At 41.8% G+C, this 19992-nt stretch overlaps 1 protein-coding gene across 1 annotated transcript in view; it reads left to right on the forward strand.

Annotated features, from left to right (window-relative positions):
* Window positions 1-19992, forward strand: part of SNTG1 (syntrophin gamma 1) — a 105177-nt gene that overhangs the window by 41961 nt on the left and 43224 nt on the right. Inside the window, exons 6-8 of the mRNA XM_053466769.1 lie at window positions 16049-16106; window positions 17904-17947; window positions 18040-18081. Of these exons, the coding sequence (XP_053322744.1) occupies window positions 16049-16106; window positions 17904-17947; window positions 18040-18081 (144 nt within the window). The remainder of the gene's footprint in view (window positions 1-16048; window positions 16107-17903; window positions 17948-18039; window positions 18082-19992) is intronic.

Here is a 19992-nt window from a genome sequence, read left to right on the forward strand (position 1 = left end):
CTTTTTTGTTTGTTTCATTGGGAGTCCCTCCTTGTTTGCGGAGCTTTGTACAATTTCCATACAAATTTGAATGCACAAATCTAGTAATAACTTTAGCGCAGAAAAATGATTAGATTAAGGTGGGTCAACCACATCTCTCAGCTTCAGGAGGTGAATTTTTAAACTAAATATTTCCAAAACACTGATTAACAAACAAAAAGCACAAGTTACAGGTCGTTTTAATACTTTTATTTAATTGGCTGGCACTGTTAAAAAAGGTAGATTAAAACTGCCAGGTTTTTAGCAGTAAATTAAAGTTTTTGGCAAGCTATAGGTTCCAGCTGCTATTTTGTGATGCAAACCTAGGGTGATTAAGCTGATAAAGATAAACATATTGTTGAATTCTTGAATTATGCATTGACCGCATAATAACCACACTCATCTCTATAAACATATATGCTGCTTTATCGTTTAATATCCTCTGTATGCTTCACTTCATCTGTTCTTGATTTCTTTCAGGACAAGTCTGGTTATAAGAGTGCAAACAAAGTGTGTTTTATATAAAAGGTGATTTGGGTGCTATAGCTAAGTGATTTTGGTCACCATAGTAACTACTGGGATGATCCAATCAGCAATAACATTTCATTGGGTGTTAAGTCTAGCTGTAAAATGGCCTTGGAATCCTTTTTATGTGTGGTATTCCATCTGTTTCAAACAGTTGTCATCACTTATTTATATATTTGTTTTAATATATTGTATATTATGACAGTGTATACGCATATTTAAATAACAAATGGCACAGATTAGAACAAATGTGAGTATATTGGTAAATGCATATCATGAAACAATTACAACAGCAAATATTTATTTACTTTTATTTGAATGGAAGAGGCTAGCAGTATGGCTCAGTCCACCAACTCCAATCCCTTCAACTAGCAGTAGCAAGCAAGTGAAGCCCTGTAGTTGTATGGCATGTCATCTTCGTAATTTTGAAGGCTTCCAAATCAAACTAGACTGCAGGTCGCGTTGCCCTTAAACATAATATTGGAGAGAAAAAAAATCCCTCTAGCCTTAGGAAGAAGAACTGGAGTATGAGAGTGAGGAGGGGACTTTAAAGTTAATAGAATAATCTGATGATGATGCTATGCAAATCACCTAGAATATATCCTACTAATAAAATATGCAACTGTCCTGTACAGCATGATGTTGCTGCTAATAGAGGTGATGCGAATGATGATAAAATAAAATTAGCGTTTGTACTACTTCTTGCAAAGCTGATATTAGACCCAAGCAGAAGCAGTGAAAAAAATGTTTGTCTGCCTCAGAAGTCAGAATTATGCCTTATCAAAATCCATTATGCTTATCACTCCAATCCACCTCTGATTTTAACACTATTGACTGATCAAAGAACCTTGCCTTAGACATTTTGATGTTATCTGCTTCCCATTCTTAACCATGTTATTCGACTGATACTTAGAGAGGTTTTTCACATTTTTGTATAACATGCCTGATGAAGGGACCTGAGAGGTCTTGAAAGCTTGCAATCTATATTTACTCAGTTAGCCAATAAAGGTATCATTCAAACGCCAGTTGTCTGACATAAAAGTAGTTATTTTATGTAAAAATATTTAAATAACCATGCACAAAATTTGTGAAGCTCACTTAGATGTGCAAAAGAATAATAATAAATGTTCCACTTACATAGAGGAGCATAGAAATATTATGTGCAAATAAGGAATTCTTTCAAATATCTTCCAAAATGGAAAAATGCTAAAGAAATAAAATAAAAAATGCATATAGTCTAAAAACGTAAGAATAACCGAAGAAAGTAAAAAATAATAGTTCCATTCACAGAATTAGCTCCAAACGAAAAAGTGGAGCTACGTATAGACACTTCATAAAAATCCTCAGATGCACCGATCTGTATGAGAAGAACAGTGGACAGAAGACTTGATCCAATAAATTATAATTAGTTAATAGTTATATTACACAATAGCTTGCATCGTAATACGCCACAATTCAAAGAAGGAAACAGATGGAGTGAGTTGATACCGTCTTGTAGTAATCTTCTCCATTAGGCTGAGATCTCCAGATTTCACAGTTTCTGCCACACCTGTCTCTGATGATGGAGTAATCAGTTACGCAATCTCTCGAGGGTAATTGCAAGCTACCAGCTACCACCAGGTTTCATCTGACAAGACTTCCTCACGGTAGCTTTGTAGGGGTTACGGGTATAAACAGTCCAAATAACCCCTTGTATCGCATACCAGACAGCAATTTAAACAAATTGCATAAAAAACATTTATTCGTAAAAAATTCACTAAAAAAGCATATGACAATAAATAAGTGAATCAGTGTGAGAGTGCGCATTAATATTATTATTACAGCAATCTTGCTCTTCTTCAATATTCTTTTTACAAAGAAAAAAAGATTAAGTGGTGTTATATGTAATATAATTCTTGGGGAATATTATTTTTATGAAATTATTTTTTTATTACACAATTTTATCTCATTTACAGTATTTATATATTTTTTATCGAACAGTTTATTGATTGCTATATATGTTATTAAAGTGCTGTAACACATTGAAATGGAATTACGTAAAGCACGAGTACAATAGGTAGTTATCGTATAGCAAGAGAGTAAAACTCACTGGTATAACAACCAACAGAAAGGTGCGATGCCAGATTTTAGTGAAGAATCTTTGGCGAAATGCGTTGACATTAGAACCCAGGAACATAAAGTAGGAATGAAGGAGAACCCAGGAAGAAACAAGACGTTCATTTTCTGGACCAGCTGATAGACCCAACAATTGAATAATAACTCCAAATATATATATATATATATATATATATATATATATATATATATAAAATCATCATTATGATCATCATCATAAAATCATCATTAGACAACTTAAAATTAATTTATTGCCTTCTTAGAAATGGACAATATTTTATTATGATTAGTAATCATCACATACAAATATGCTGAGCAGGGGATCAGAGCATACGCACTCTAATTGGAGTTTACTTGAATCCCACTTTGCCTCACCGATAATTCCCACGTTGACAAGACTATTATACCTCTATTAGATCGCTACAGAAGGAACCTACTAAGAAATTATAAGCAAATCAATTATAGAAATAAATAGAATCATCAACCTTATATGTTCATGTTAGTTACTTCTAAGCATTTTTTCTTAGTCAAGACCCTTTGGAGCTTGACATTGAAAATCTAGCTGTGCCTATAACGAGAGACCATAGACCTATTCACACTTCAACTTTTTTTCCGTCTAATGGAAAGTGCCTACTGGGTGAAACATATTTCAGGTAATTTTCAAGGCATCTAGGATTATTTCTGCTTGCTGAGGTGTTTTAATTCATTAAATAGCTCTCTTGGCTATGCCGACAATCAGATTACTATTTTAGATGATGGGAAATTATTTTTCTTGTTATGAGAGAGAGTGTGAATTCAATTAAGGAAGAAGATGTGATAAATGGAATGAAAGTGTATTGGTTTCTTTTATGTTTCTAAAGATAGTTAATAGTTATGATAAAATTAATAAAAGGAGATGTGTCTTTTTTGCAATGGTTTTATTCGTTTTCATACATTTTGCTTTATTTTATTTTTCATCAGTGAACAATATTTGTTGATAATCATTACAACATTCATCACACAAATATCTGCATAAAGATTAATTAGATATCGCTGTAATTTAAGATACAAAATTTGAGAACTGTAAACCATCTTTTCGAGGCAACACGTAAAATGTAGAAAAAAAATAGATTAACATAAACTCTGATAAACAAGAATTAGATATGTCCATTCCTGGGAACTTTCCAGGGCTGATGTGGAAGATCTCTGGGTGAAGCACCCGAAAACCTCCGGGTCACGGGAGCAGCGTCTTGACACGACCCTCTCCATGATATACCCTTTAAATGGAGATGTTTCCCATGCTGTCAGTGGGCAGTTCTGGCTGCGTCCCGCAAGGGATGGAGCTAAGAAGTCCAGTGCACTTAAGTTTAAAATGTCACTTAATGCAAAGTCACATGGCCATACCTGGCCCAGAGCACTCACTAAAGTGGCTTTACTAGCTCTGCTTAGGGATGGCCATGAGTAGGAGTGTGACAGCCTTTAGTTGATGGTGTATGGGAAGGAAGTAGGCATAAAATGGGTGGACAGTGGGCATACCCAAAAGCCACTCCCTTGCCTGGAAATAGAAGAAAATGGCAGAGTTTAAGTGCGAAAGGCTAACTGATCATCAGAAAACCCTTTTCAATTATGTTAGCACAACTAGAATGTCCTTGATTTCCATGAAAACATCTAAATGACCCTAAATTTTGGAATGGTAGTGTGTATATAATATTATATACTGTATATTGTGACATAATCCAGGTCCATGTGTATATCAGCCAGAGAATACAGCAAGCAATGTATCTTGGCCATTAAATGTTTTTTTTTTTTACTCCTGCTAGCACACTTTCTTCTGGATAATTAGGTCAGACCTAGGTAGTAGTTTTTAAAAGAGAATGGGGGGGCAGGGGGTGAAGCTACACTGGCATAGAGTGTTTGGAGATCTACAAGGTAGTGGTCTGCCTCTACAAACCAAGGAGTGGTGAGATACATTTGTAATCCAAAAAGGAACCCAGAGTAGATGGTTCAGTAACTGGTAGTAAGGGAACTACTGAGAGTTAGCCTCCTAAAACCTGGTTGTTATAAAGGGAAGCATAACCCTAAAGTGCAAAGAGACACAAGGAATCACAAGCTCCTGACCGTGTTTGAAGTGACTTTACTATATATATATATATATATATATATATATATATATATATATATATATATATATATATATATATATATATATATATATATATATATATATATATATATATATATATATAGGAGGTCACAGGAGATAGTGGTTGCGCATAGAGGAGAAGAAAGTCATAATAATATAATATGTGGCTGGCACCGTGTGGTAAGGAGTTAAGGAATGGATACTCACATTTTTTGGGGACTTAAGCAATTAGTCCCACAAAACTTGCATGCGTGATACAATCCTCGCCTGGGGATATCTTTAGCAGCAGTCCTGTGTAGTTCTTTTTTTTGGTTCTCAGGATAAGGTGCACATAAAAAGTTAAACAGAAATAGGCATAGTGCTTTCTGTATAATAAAATGAATAAAACAAATAAAAACAGTTCACTATATACTCACAATATGGTGAGCAATAAATGATTGCTCACACCTTCTGGCGTAGGTGGAATGATCCCCACCGAGGATATAAACTTGCGTGTTTAAAACAATAAAAGGATACCAGGAGCAGAAAAGAATGGTTTTTAAAAAAACGTATTTATTTTCAGCTTTCTGGTAAAAAAACATTAAAAAGTCAATAAAAAATAGCACAAACTTTTTTTTTTTTTTTTTTTTTTAATACCACTCAGTCAACACACATCCCTCAGATGATACTCCGGACGGCATTAGAGACAACATCCTCATGGTATATTTTTCCCATAGAATCCCACACCACATAGTGCAACATAAAACCATATGTACAATTATATATACAAACTACTCCACAAAAATCGCTTCCACCCAAAAAAAACAAAACCCAAAAAAAAAAACCCTTAGCAACCCTATCAACCACCCACATCACCACCCGACTCCAATCTATCACCACACCAACCACACCTGAATCCCTCCCTCAACCACCACCCCAATCCCTCCATTTCTTGGTTTTCCAAACTCCTTCCGCATCAACCTCCCCCAACCTCCGTAAATCTCTCAAAAAATACACATACATCCGTCCCCGAATCATTCTTACACAACCATCAGCCTCAACCAAATCTTTCTTAAATATTAACAAATTCCTCACATCCCACAAAGATTCCTTCACACAGCCTATCAACATCCAAAACAAACGCCTCTTCCTCTTCTCTAAATCACATAATCCAAAAAGCACTTCCTCAAACCCCACTCCCTCCACCCCTACTAATTCCTTCACAAACTTCCCCATTCTTTGCCACACTTGCACAGCATACTCACAAGCCCAAAACACATGTACCACATTTTCCACTCTATAACACCCTTCCCTAGGACAAACTTCTGAAACACACAACCTCCTCCCTCTCTGAAACTCCCTAGTTGGCAAACACCCATGCACCGCCATCCAACCCACATGTCTCTGTCTATTAACCAACTCTCCATCAGACAACATCTTCCACACCTGCTGTCAGGGTCCACTCTCTGCTGGCTGAACCATGGCTGAATTATACTCCAGGCTAATACATCTGCTACCACTAGTGGCCTCTGTCCTCCCTCTGGAGTGATCTGAACCTGATTATCAGGTACAGCTGCGCCTCATGAATTGAGAAAAGCCCTGCCTTTAAAAGACCTGCCCTGCCCTTCAGTCAGGGCCTTGGCATTGACGTAAAGGACTGCTTTGCTCTGAGCCGCTACCCGTGCCTGAACCCGTGCCTGAACCCGTGCCTGAACCCGTGCCTGAACCCGTGCCGTGTCCGTTCCCGTCCGCCCTGCCAGTGGGCCTCCGTTCCCGTCCGCCCTGCCAGTGGGCCTCCGTTCCCGTCCGCCCTGCCAGCGGGCCTCCGTTCCCGTCCGCCCTGCCAGCGGGCCTCCGTTCCCGTCCGCCCTGCCAGTGGGCCTCCGTTCCCGTCCGCCCTGCCAGTGGGCCTCCGTTCCCGTCCGCCCTGCCAGTGGGCCTCCGTTCCCGTCCGCCCTGCCAGTGGGCCTTGCCTGTGCCTGAACCTGTACCTGGACCCGTACCTGAACCTGCCTGTGGGCTTACCTGCCAGTGGGCCCGCACCCGAGCCTGGACCCGTACCTGAACTTGCCTGTGGGCTTACCTGCCAGTGGGCCCGCACCCGAGCCTGTACTTGTACCTGTACCTGCACCCGAGCCTGTACCTGCACCCGAGCCTGTACCTGCACCCGAGCCTGTACCTGCACCCGAGCCTGTACCTGCACCCGAGCCTGTACCTGCCTCAGCTCCCGTCTCTCTGCCTCAACTCCCGAGCCTGTACCTGCCTCAGCTCCCGTCTCTCTGCCTCAGCTCCCGAGCCTGTACCTGCCTCGGCTCCCGTCTCTCTGCCTCAGCTCCCGAGCCTGTACCTGCCTCAGCTCCCGTCTCTCTGCCCCAGCTCCCGAGCCTGTACCTGCCTCTGCTCCTGTCTCTCGTCCTTTCCAGTCCTGCTACTCTGTCTGTACCTATCTCAGTGTCACCATGCATAAAGGGGTACAGACAGAGTTCCCCGTATCCCCTGCACATGGACTCCTACCCGACCTGCTCGCCCGGGTCCTGACAGAATGCCAAGGCCATACAAAGGAGTCCGCGGGGATGACTGCAGTTCTTGAGGTACTGGTGGAGTGTGTTCTGCAGCTGTGCAAATCTGTGAGGTCTGTGTTGGAAAGCGATTGCACTAAACAAAAGCCTATGACCAAGACCAAGGGCAAGAAAGCTCCACAGAAGAGCTGTAAGCGCGAGCCTCTCACCAAAGAAGGGAAACAAATACGGCGAGAGGACAACTTGTGTTATTATTGCGGTGAGACCGGTCATAGGATAACATATTGTCCGTGGAAACCTGCTAAGCCACCCGCAACCCACACAGACCAACCCCGTGCCCAGGAACCAGTATATGACACCAGCAACCTGTCACAGCTGGAGCACACCCCGTCTCCTCAGCCCAGTGAACCTGAGGCTTCTCATGTCACAGCACCAGGAGAACCTACTCCATCTGAAGCTATGTCAGAGGATCTCCAGACCATGTCGGACGACCCTGACTGGTCTGACATGGACGACGTTTCGTCTGAAGCTGATATGGCATACACATCCGAGCTCAAAAACGCCACGGGTGTTTGTGCGGTTGGAACCACCACTCCCATCACTCCTAGGAATAAGAACAAGGAACCCCAAACCGCAAGACACTCCCTTGGGGCTCCCGGTAATGTCCTGGCGTCCGATGGGACAATTGTGCACAGGAAAGACCTTAACCGGTAAGAACAACTTCTCCACGATCAGAGATCTGGTACGCTTTCCTCCGTTCCTGCCTCCACCCAGTCCAGTCCCGGTATTAGCCAACACCTCTCAGAGGGACTCTGTGTACAGGGGGAATTCCTAACCCCTGACGAATGCAGAAGTCGGACAAGACAAGCGCTTCCCGGAACCATCGCATCCGCGCATCCAGCGGCTAAGGCCCATACCTCCCAGGCCAGCGCACCTAAGGCCATGTCATCAGAGTGTGTGGTGGCGTCTAATGGGACTGTAGTATGTCGGGGTGACCTGCACGTCTTCGAAAACGCTCTACGTGCCAGAAGAGCTTTTAGCACCATCGGCTACTGCCACACCACTTTCCTAGGAACGCCCGGAGGCCGCTCCTTGAGGGGGGGTACTGTCAGGGTCCACTCTCTGCTGCCTGAACCATGGCTGAATTATACTCCAGGCTAATACATCTGCTACCACTAGTGGCCTCTGTCCTCCCTCTGGAGTGATCTGAACCTGATTATCAGGTACAGCTGCGCCTCATGAATTGAGGGAAGCCCTGCCTTTAAAAGACCTGCCCTGCCCTTCAGTCAGGGCCTTGGCATTGACGTAAAGGACTGCTTTGCTCTGAGCCGCTGCCCGTGCCCGTGCCTGTGCCTGAACCCGTGCCTGGATCCGTGCCGTGCCCGTACCCGTGCCTGAGCCGTTCCCGTCCGCCCTGGCAGTGGGCCTCCGTTCCCGTCCGCCCTGGCAGTGGGCCTCCGTTCCCGTCCGCCCTGGCAGTGGGCCTCCGTTCCCGTCCGCCCTGGCAGTGGGCCTCCGTTCCCGTCCGCCCTGCCAGTGGGCCTCCGTTCCCGTCCGCCCTGCCAGTGGGCCTCCGTTCCCGTCCGCCCTGCCAGTGGGCCTCCGTTCCCATCCGCCCTGCCAGTGGGCCTTGCCTGTGCCTGAACCTGTACCTGGACCCGTACCTGAACCTGCCTGTGGGCTTACCTGCCAGTGGGCCCGCACCCGAGCCTGGACCCGTACCTGAACTTGCCTGTGGGCTTACCTGCCAGTGGGCCCGCACCCAAGCCTGTACCTGTGCCTGAACCTGCCTGTGGGCTTACCTGCCAGTGGGCCCGCACCCGAGCCTGTACTTGTACCTGCACCCGAGCCTGTACCTGCACCCGAGCCTGTACCTGCACCCGAGCCTGTACCTGCCTCAGCTCCCGTCTCTCTGCCTCAACTCCCGAGCCTGTACCTGCCTCAGCTCCCGTCTCTCTGCCTCAGCTCCCGAGCCTGTACCTGCCTCAGCTCCTGTCTCTCTGCCCCAGCTCCCGAGCCTGTACCTGCCTCTGCTCCTGTCTCTCGTCCTTTCCAGTCCTGCTACTCTGTCTGTACCTATCTCAGTGTCACCATGCATAAAGGGGTACAGACAGAGTTCCCCGTATTCCCTGCACATGGACTCCTACCCGACCTGCTCGCCCGGGTCCTGACACCTGCTTGCTTTGACCTTCAGTCAAACCACCGAAACAAACAACCAACTCACGATCCCTAATCATCTTCAACACACACCTCTTTTCTTCCCACATAGACACTGTCACATCTTGCAACTCATACCTTCTAATTCCAAGCTCAATTCTCTCATAAAACCAAGGCACCTTAAAGCATACTGGTTACTTACGATCCAATTCATACAAACCATACTTCCTCAACAAGCCACCCGCCGCATATCTCAACATACATCCTTCTTACTCACCTTCATAAATACCCGTATATACTGCACCGTCAAAAAACGCTCAATCTCTGGCATATCCATACCCCCATTCTCTACCTTCAAAGTCACTTTCTGTCTTCTCAACCGCTCCATCCTAGAATTCCAAAAAAATATAAATAAACGTCTCACCAACATCTTAATCACTCGCACCCCGACAGGAAAAACCACATTTAAATACAATAACAGAGGAACAATCACAACTTTACCCAATTAACACCCTTCCAGAAAAGGACAAAGTCCTAGATGACCAAAACCCCAACTTTTGATTCACCTTCCCTATCACCTTATCCCAACTATCACATCCATCCAACTTCTCATCAAATTTAACCCCCAACACTTCAATTGCGTCACTCCTCACTGGCCATCCACACAACTCCAATTCTCTCCAAGCACTAAACGCTTTACAAGCACATTTATCCCAATTTACTCTAAACCCGCTCCCCATACAAAACCCTTCTACCAACAACTTAACCCTCCGCAACCCAGCTTGCATTCTACACACCACCGTAACATCATCCATATAACCTAAAACTTTCAAACTCATCCCCCCACTACCTGGTATTTCTACTCCTCTTACTACTTTATCACATCTAATCATCTTTAACAAAGGTTCAATCACACAGATAAACAAAATCGGTGATAACGGACAACCCTGTCTCACCCCTGACCTTACACAAAAAATGTCCGTCAAACAACCATTCACCATCACTTTACTACTAATTCCATCGTAAAAACTTCGCAACCACCGTAACATTTCTACAGGTATCCCTAACTTCTCCAATATTCTAAACAAAAAACCATGTACCACCCTATCAAACGCCTTCTCAAAATCAATCGTCGCAATAGCCACTTCCAACTTCCTATCCATACTGTACCACAAAGCATCATGCAACACAATCAAACTGTCACTAATCTGTCTCCCAGGAACTGCACACACCTGTTCTTTTCCAACCAAACTACTAACAATCATCCTCAACCGATTAGCCAACACTTTCGCCACCACCTTATAATCCACATTCAACAACGTTATCGGCCTCCAATTCCTCAAATCCCTTTTATCTCCTTTCTTAAACAATAACACAATCACGCCCTCTTTCATTGAAGCAAGCAACTCATTCTTATGCAACACTTCCACACAAACTTCCATAAAATCATCTCCAATTAAATCCCCAAATTTACAATAAAACTCAACAGGTAACCCACTTTCAAATCTCTTGCTTTCTCTACATACAAATCCTTGTAAAAATCCAACACCACATCCACAACCCCCGACCCTTCCACAACTACACCATCCCTATTTAACACACTTTCCATCAAACTTTTACCACCAAACCCTTTCTTGAAAAAAAAAATCTCGTACATTTCTCATCCTCCTCTAACACTTTCACCCTAGCTTGAAACATTATCTTCCTACCTTTCCTTTCAACATACTGATTCACCTGCTGTCTTGCTTCTATCAACTCATTCTTTACATCCAAACCAAACCCCCTCAATTTCCTCAAATATTCCAATCGATTCTGCCACATCATCAATTCTCTCCTTTCATTCTTTGCCCTAACCCGCCCCATTCTCACAAAAAACAACCTCACCTGTACTTTAACAAACTCCCACCACCTACCAATCGACATAAAACACCTTTTCTTCCTCCGCAACCCCAAGAAAAATCTTTCAAAACATTTAACCACCCATTCATCTTCCATCAATAGCACATTTAACTTCCATTGCCCACGACCCATCACAACTTTCACCGCAAATTCCACCTTACATAATAAACAAGCATGATCTGTAAAAGGCAAACGCACACCAACCATTTCCACCCCACTCAAATACTTTGAAAAGAAAATAAAATCAATCCTAGAACATACACTCCCATCCTCACTAAAAAAAGAAAAAACGTCTCAGACGACTTATGCAACCGAACTGAATCAATCAACCCAAAATCCTCCACCATTTGACCCAACTCCCTACTAGACCCATCCAAATTCGCACCTCTCCTACGACCCACCCTATCCTCATTCTTAAGAACACAATTAAAATCACCCACCAAAAACACCAATTCCATCCCTGGTAACCACAGTTTAACATGTTGAAACAACGTCACCCTCTCCTTCCTATCTACCGGTGCGTACACATTGATTAACTTAAACCCCACACCCCCATACATAAAGAAAACTACCACCACCCTTCCACATTCCACCTCAACTACCCTAACCACCTGAAAATCAAAACTCCGAAATAAAACAGCTACCCCACACCTCCGTCTAACCCCGAAAGAGAATACAGAAGGACCCAAGGTCCAAAGTTGGCCCTGCAGAGGTTCAGACAAGTTGCATTCTTGCAGACAAAACACATCAGCTTTTTGATCCACTAATGTCTGAAAAATCACAACACGTCTTGCAGCCCCCTTAATGCTCCTGACATTGAGGGATGCGATACAGAGAGACCTCATAACTTAATAATCATTAGTACTCTCCATACCACACACCTCACGTCCCAGATCGGAACTTTTTAGCTCCTTTCTCCACCAATGTCTCCTCCACCAGTCCCAAAGAACTCCTTCCAGGATCCGCGACTCTATGGCTGAAAAAGCCTCCTTGCAAGCCCAGGTCTTCCGAACACACTGAGAGCGGAGAGAAACTCCCTGAAAGAGGAGAGAAACTCCCATTGCTCTCCACCACTTCGCCTAACCGGGGAGAATCAGACAAAGAACCTCTTTCTACCTCCCGAACTCTTTTTTCCACACTACATCCTTCCCCTGCATCCATCATCACATCTTCTACAGATCTAACTTCCACCGCCTTGGTTCCTGCTCCATACTGCCAATATCTGGCAGATCTGACACATTAAGTGAAGGATCTTTAGGTGCTTCCAACATGGAAACTTCCTGCTGTTGCACAATTTCCCTTTCGAAAATCAAAAGGTGTACTCTCAACGTCAGCAACACCACTCTGCACCGGATCCACAACAACATCTTCAGCCACTTGATCAGGCACCACAGGAACCGAAGGTCTATCTTCCGGCAGCGATCTGACAGACGCTCCGGACACAGGGGCTCCTTGCTCCACCAGTATTTCCACATAAGCAGACAGCTCGGCCTCCCTCCTCTTATCATCTGCCTCCTGTCTCTCTGCAGCCTTCTTTCGCTGTTCTTTCAACACCGGGCATGACCAAGCCCCATGCTCGATGTCTCCGCATATATCACATTTGCGGGGTTTTTGGCACTCAGATGCCACATGCCCCTTTTGGCCACAATTACGGCAAAATTTTTGCTCCTCGATACAGTGTTCGCTAGTATGTCCAAACCGAAAGCATTTACGGCAGTATATGGTACTGTTGGGATAAAAAAGGTATCCCTGATTCCCCCCGATCGAGAAATTCTGCGGCGGATGCATCATCCCTCCGTACCCTTTTTCATCGGGCTTTAAGGTTACCCAGAACCTTCTTCGACCATTATATACTCCAAACGGATTCCGTACATATTCTGGGTTCTCCACCTTAGATGCATAGCGACTAAGAAACGCGCAAATCGCATCGTCCGGTACAAAAGGATTATACATATGTACTGTAATGCATGCTTTCCTTACCGCAAGTGAAGGACGAAAAACAATACCTCTCAGCAAGACGTGGTCCGCATGATTCAAACTGCGCTCCATCAAGTTCCGCGCCCCCCAAATAGTTTTGAAGGTAATATCAAAAAAACCACGATAGCAGAAATCCTGCAGGCAGAAAATCTCCTCTCTGGGCATCTGAAGCAGACCTTCAACGATTTGAACCTGGACTTCCTCCAACATGATGAAACGACAACGCTCCTCCTCTTCAATACACATACGTACTGTGTTAGGAAAGTTAGGAACCGCCATCTCTTCGATCGCTACCCGTTCCCCATGCCAGCTCTGACGAGACCCCCAATAGCAGCACCCGGCTTAAGACCCCATTATAGGGGCCGATGCCGGGTGGCCGAGGGCCATACCCTGCTGACACCAGGACCTCTGACCTGTATAGAATACACTCGATCTTATCCAAAAGCCGAGAAGCGATCAGCTAAAGCCCAGCAGCTTTTCACCTACTAAATAGGCTTCCTCAGAGTGTCTAAAAGAGCTCCTAGTACTGAAATCCTTATATAATAAATTCAAACAGTGTGAAATTGCGCCAAAATGACATCATAATTAAGGGGTGTGGCTGATGGCATCATCAGCAACAATCCACATGTTTAAAAACATAAGGCATAATAAAAATAACAGGAAGTAAAGTAATTTACAAGGTATATACACATCTGATATATGATGCCCATGACAAAAAGCTTAGTTTTGAATAGTCAGCAAAAAACAAATCATTTACATTTTCAAAGATAGCTCTCAATGTTAACAAACAACATAAAAATATGATTTTTTTTATTTTACAGACAAGCAAGACCCAAGACAAACTCAAATCTAATAAATAATCCCCAAAACTAGAAAAATTAAGCAAATTTACTAAAACTGCCGTTTTTTGTAAACAAAGCAGAGGATCTTGGGAAATGTAGTTTCCACCATTTTTTAATATATATTTATTTATTTATTTATTTATGTTGGGGGGGGATTGAAAAATAAAAGTAAAATAATAGTATTTTGACAACTCTGTATATAAGAGACAGGTGGTTAGTACTTAAAGTGACAGAAGGCAATAAAATAGTGAAACCTGATAAAAACTTAAAGGAAGAGATGTAGATCAAAATCTACATTTAAACCGTTTGGTCTCAATGTTTTTAAGGTGAATATCCAAAACATCTCATTTTTACCCAAAATTTTACTCATATTGCCTCCTCTCCAGGGGATAGGTATTTTTTTAATCGCTAAAAATTTTAGAAGATTGGGGTCTTTGTTATGCTTTAAAAAATGTTTAGAGACATATATATATATATTTATACAGTATATACCATATTTGCTCGATTATAAGACGACCCTGATTATAAAACGACCCCCCCAAAATCAAAATATTAATTTAGGAAAAAAACAAAAAGCCTGACTACCCTATAGGAAAAAAGTTTTACTAGTAAATATTAATTCATGTAAACTAATTTTCATATTTAATAAAAGCAATGATTGAGAAAAATATATATTTTTTATTTCCTTTTATTTGCCAACCTGCCCCCCCCAGTTATGCACATCTGCCCCCAAGCTTGCCACTCTGCCCCAGAAAAGCCTTATACCCTCCTATATGCCCCTCTGCCCCATGATATGCCTTATACCCCTATATGTCACTCTGGGATATAGGGGGTTAAAAGGTATATTATGGGGCTGAGTGGCATATAGGGGGTTAAAATGCATTTCTGGAGGTATATATATATATATATATATATATATATATATATATAACTGCTAACAGCAATCACACTCCTATCAAGCCAAGGCAGCCAGTACATGCTGGAACCTGGGGATGATAGTAGTGTGATTACAGCCTCCCTATGCCATGCTACCAACACCACCCCCCTTACACATCCATGCTATCACACATTCATTCACAAACATTTAAATACTCATTCATTCCATTAATCACACATACTTGCTCAAAAACCCTCCCCCACCCCCTTACCTGAACTGCAGATGTTCCACTCGCAGACTTCTGTAGGGGCCCGGCTGTGTGAGCAACTTCTCTGGCCCCGCCCCCAGAGGAAGGAGGGGGGAGGCAGAGTTATATGAGGACTGTGCTAGCTTCCTGTTCTCCTGCTGCTAGTAGCAGCGACGCTGCTCGCGACCAAAGCCTGGTAAGCAGCCTGGCCCCAGCAGACTGAGGTCTGATTAGAAGACGACCTCGATTATAAGACGAGGGGTATTTTTCAGAGCATTTGCTCTGGAAAAAACCTTGTCTTATAATCGAGCAAATACAGTATTATAACAAAAGTAACATTATCAAACCAAGGTAAAATATATACAAAAATATTTTTTATATATAAAACACTATATGTAAAGTTTGAAAACTGTTATTATACAAATGGAAAGGAGGAGAAAAAATGTCTTCTTAAACTACATTTAACAGTTGCATTTACAATCAACTGTGGATTTGGTTTTTTGAGATTACAAACAAAAAATAACAAATGGATCAAATAATTATTTCAAGGTCAAAACAACAGAAATATAGAGGTTGACTGAATGCCAAACATAAAGGTTGACTGCATATGTTTATAATGAAAAGTCTAATTTGCATTGCAATAAATATGCAAGAATCCCTGATCAGTGTATTTTTCGTTTTGTTTATGGGAAATGTGCTAGTAGATAAGTATATGCATGGATTACAATAGTATTTGATTATTAATTCCCAAGGCCAATTTTTTTTTACTAGGGAGGAGCCGAGCACAATATTCCAGTTGTTATCTCCAAGATATCCAAAGAGCAAAGAGGTATGTTATTGCGCAAGATTCCATTTAATTATTACAGCTATCTCCGTAGTACAGGGGCAGTCATTCTAATTTCTCAAGGATCGCTAAAGCAAGGTTCAAGTATAGAAAACAATTAGTGGCGTTTTTAACGTTTTATTGAAAAAAAATAAGTAAACGTACAGTATGAGCTGACAGGTCAGATGGACATTTAGTATGTACTTCTAAGCATGAACATGTGTGTCAAGCTCACTTATCTAATACTCGGGCAAACTCAGTTTATTCTATATATAAACTTCAAATGCCAGTCAAAATTGTCATTGTCTCTCAGAAGCTAAAATTGTAAAATTCAGGATTATCTGTGTAATATATTTGCTCCATATGCACATACTTCAGCTGAACGTACACTCAAAACAGAAAATCATGAATTAAATATGTAGGATCAGAAATAGAATTTGATATATTCATATATATATATTCATTGATGTATTCATATATTTTTGAAGGTATATTGTTATTGATTCAATGACCTGTCTGAAGTGTCATCATAAAAAATGCAGAAAGCTATGCAATGACCTGACTAAACTGCATATAACGATCGTACATGTTTGCATGTACATTTCAGACCATCAAATATTTTATCTAACCTCTGCTAGGCTAAATTCAATGTAGGCAAAATGATAAAACACACAGAATGTGCACAATGAACCAAAACCTTAGCAAGGCCAAACAACCCTCTCAGTGCTGATAACTGTTTCAAGTTCTGTGAAGAATAGACTTTAATGGACATTAATCAGAAGAGACACGTTTCTAACTTATTCTGTAAATTTTACCAACTCAATAATAACCCACAAGAGGCCAATTGTTGAGTTGACTAAGTTCCCAGAGATCTCAGTCAACTCCGCAATAATGATGAGTGGCCAATATTTTATTATTTGATATGCTTATATGTCATTTTATATGCTTTTTTTCACTATAAAAAATGGATGAATTGAGTTTTCAAATCATATAGGCAAACCTGAAGTTTAAGTAGGAAAATAAATGTTGCACCTAATAATAAATAAAACATAGCATACAAAAGGCAACATAAATTTAAATATGAGTGGCATTTTTGTTAAAGATCCAATTTGGTTTTCATATACACCAATTACCAATGCAACTGTCCTATGGACTGCATTATTGAAACCCTTAGAAAACCTACACAACCAAAGTGTTAAAAAATAAATAAATAAACGTAATCCAATACAGTATTTGGTACACAGATAATGCCCCACAAAGCAAGTATATCAATTTTAATTGAATTACTTTATTAATTACTTATTTTTCTGCGTCAAAATGATTATGTCCAAAGAGCATGTAATTTAAATATGTAAAGTAAAATGTGTCACATTTATCTTGCATATTCTTTTCCATGTGGATTTCGTACTTTGATACACAGAGCATGCAAGAGTCTCTATGTGATGATTGGATAATGAAAAAAAGAATAAATTATTACTTGGGGAAAAATTAGAGGCAAATTAGGTTATACGTTTGTGGCAGGCAGATGCATTCTTCTTGTAGCTAATCAACAAAATGCAGTCTCTGGAATAGAGAAATTACAAAGTGCACAGCATCTACAACTACCCATAAGTGGATAAGGCAGATTAATTTGATTTACTGAGCAGCTATATTTTTATCAGAGTGAAAATTTAACTACTATATCCCAGATGCGACATAACGTACACACCTAAACCATTTTAGTGTTCAATGTTTCATTCTGTATTTTAACCATGACTTTCTGTACATACACCTGACTATTTGTTTCTTTCTCTGGTATTAAAGCTGAGCTTTCTGGTCTTCTCTTCATAGGAGACGCAATATTACAGGTAAACAAATTTCCACTTTCCCTTTTATCTTAAAATATTACTTTCTTACAGTAATTTAAAAATAACAACATACAAAATACTTTTGATTGCAGATAAACGGTATAAATGTGAGAAAGTGCAAACATGAAGAAGTGGTAAGCCATTTTCTACATCTTTTAATGACTTTTTGGAAACATTGTGTATGAGCCTTGTCATCAAATGATAAAATGATTCTTTCACCACAGATATTCATATTTCAATTATTTAATTGCAGAAAGTATACAAGGTTCCTAGGGGCGTAACTAGAAACCTCAGGGCCCCGGTGTGAGAATCTGTTAAGGGCCCCCCCAACCCATCTATCCCTTTCTCACGATCTACCCTCTCCCTCCCTAGCCCCCCTTCTCACGATCTACCCTCTCCCTCCCTAGCCCCCCTTCTCAAGATCTACCCTCTCCCTCCCTACCCCCCTTCTCACGATCTACCCACTCCCTCCCTACCCTCCCTTCTCACAATCTACCGACTCCCTCCCTACCCCCCTTCTCACGATCTACCCACTCCCTCCCTACCCCCCCTTTGTAGGTCAATTACCGTCACAAGCTTCAAACAAAACATGTAAAATTGAGTGTTAAACCTCATCCCTGCAGAAAATATAAAAACATGTCAATATAAAAAAGAACAGGGGGATGTATGAATGTCTCATTAACCAATGGGCATACTTGGAAACTTGTGGGCTCCGGCTACCCTTGCGGGGCGCAGCCAGGACTGGTCCTGGCAACATCACAGGAAACACCCTCATTTAAAGGGGAAATGGGCAGGAAGTGGGACAAATCAGGACCCTGCATCCCGGAGGATTTGGGTATCGAGAGAGTTCCAAGGTATGCCAATCTGTCATCATAAAAAAAATCCCTAGGGGAGCATAGAACATATTTATGTCCATTGTTCTCCTTCTGTGGCCCATAAGGATGAGGGTTACAATTAGGCCAATAGCCCTTCGAAGAAGCATGGAGCTCACCCAATACCTCTTAACCTCTGCCCCCACAGGACATGGGGTTGAGGGCGGTATGAAATAAAATCTCAAACACACACACACAGCATTTAATATCCCATATAGGAAACATGAGGTCCATTCAAACATGTTTTGCAATGTTCTAATTCTTTTCAAGTTGGTGGAGGATGCAAGTATCTACTTTGGGCCACTGTATATATCCATACATATTCCCCATGCAACCAGCAGCCTCTTTGGATTTATGTCTCCCATGGGGTATTTTATTGTCTATTACCTGCCCATTTCTCATTGAGTACAGAATTGTGGTCAGAAGATAGCATATGTGGGCTTTCAATAGCCTTCCCCAGTTAAGTACCTTGCATCACCACAAATGAGGTACCGTAGGGGAAGCGGGAGAAGTGATTGCTGCCCCCTCCCTGGTTAATCAGGGGTCCAATCAAGTGTATATGCGTTGAGTGTTAATTTAGTTAAGTACACATAATGAATATGCAGGTTTGCTGTTGCCAACTTGCATGCACGCATTTTTTTTGAATAGACCTAAGGATGGTGGTGGTGTGTGTTAATTGTGTATAAGCCTTCACTGAGTTGCAGGGACCTGGATGCTTCAGTCCCAGAGTCTCAATTTGGGCCTGCCTGTTGAAACACTCAGGACATTGGCTCCCTAATGCTTAGAAATATCCCAGATTCTGGACCTTTATTAGCAGCTACTAGGAGAAGCCTGACAAAGGTTGGGCCCTAAATGGATTTGTCATCTGCCACTAGTGTCAGGACACAATGCTGACAAGACTTCTGTTACACAGAGCTCTTCTACTACATATATTCACTATTTTGGGAGGATATATTATTACATATATAATGTAAGTATGAACAAACATGGAGAGCAGAGGGAATTGACATTTGCTCAATGTTTTCTTTTTAAAACATATACTAAATAAAATACACAAATGCAAAAATGATATTTATGCAATGTCTAAATACTGGAAGGATCCAAGTACTTTAAATTAATTCTGCAGGCTCATGTTATATATTGTGGTAAAACTATGATCCTGGGCATGTAAAC

This window comes from Spea bombifrons, chromosome 5 (genome assembly GCF_027358695.1).
Source record: "Spea bombifrons isolate aSpeBom1 chromosome 5, aSpeBom1.2.pri, whole genome shotgun sequence".
NCBI lineage: Eukaryota > Metazoa > Chordata > Amphibia > Anura > Pelobatidae > Spea > Spea bombifrons.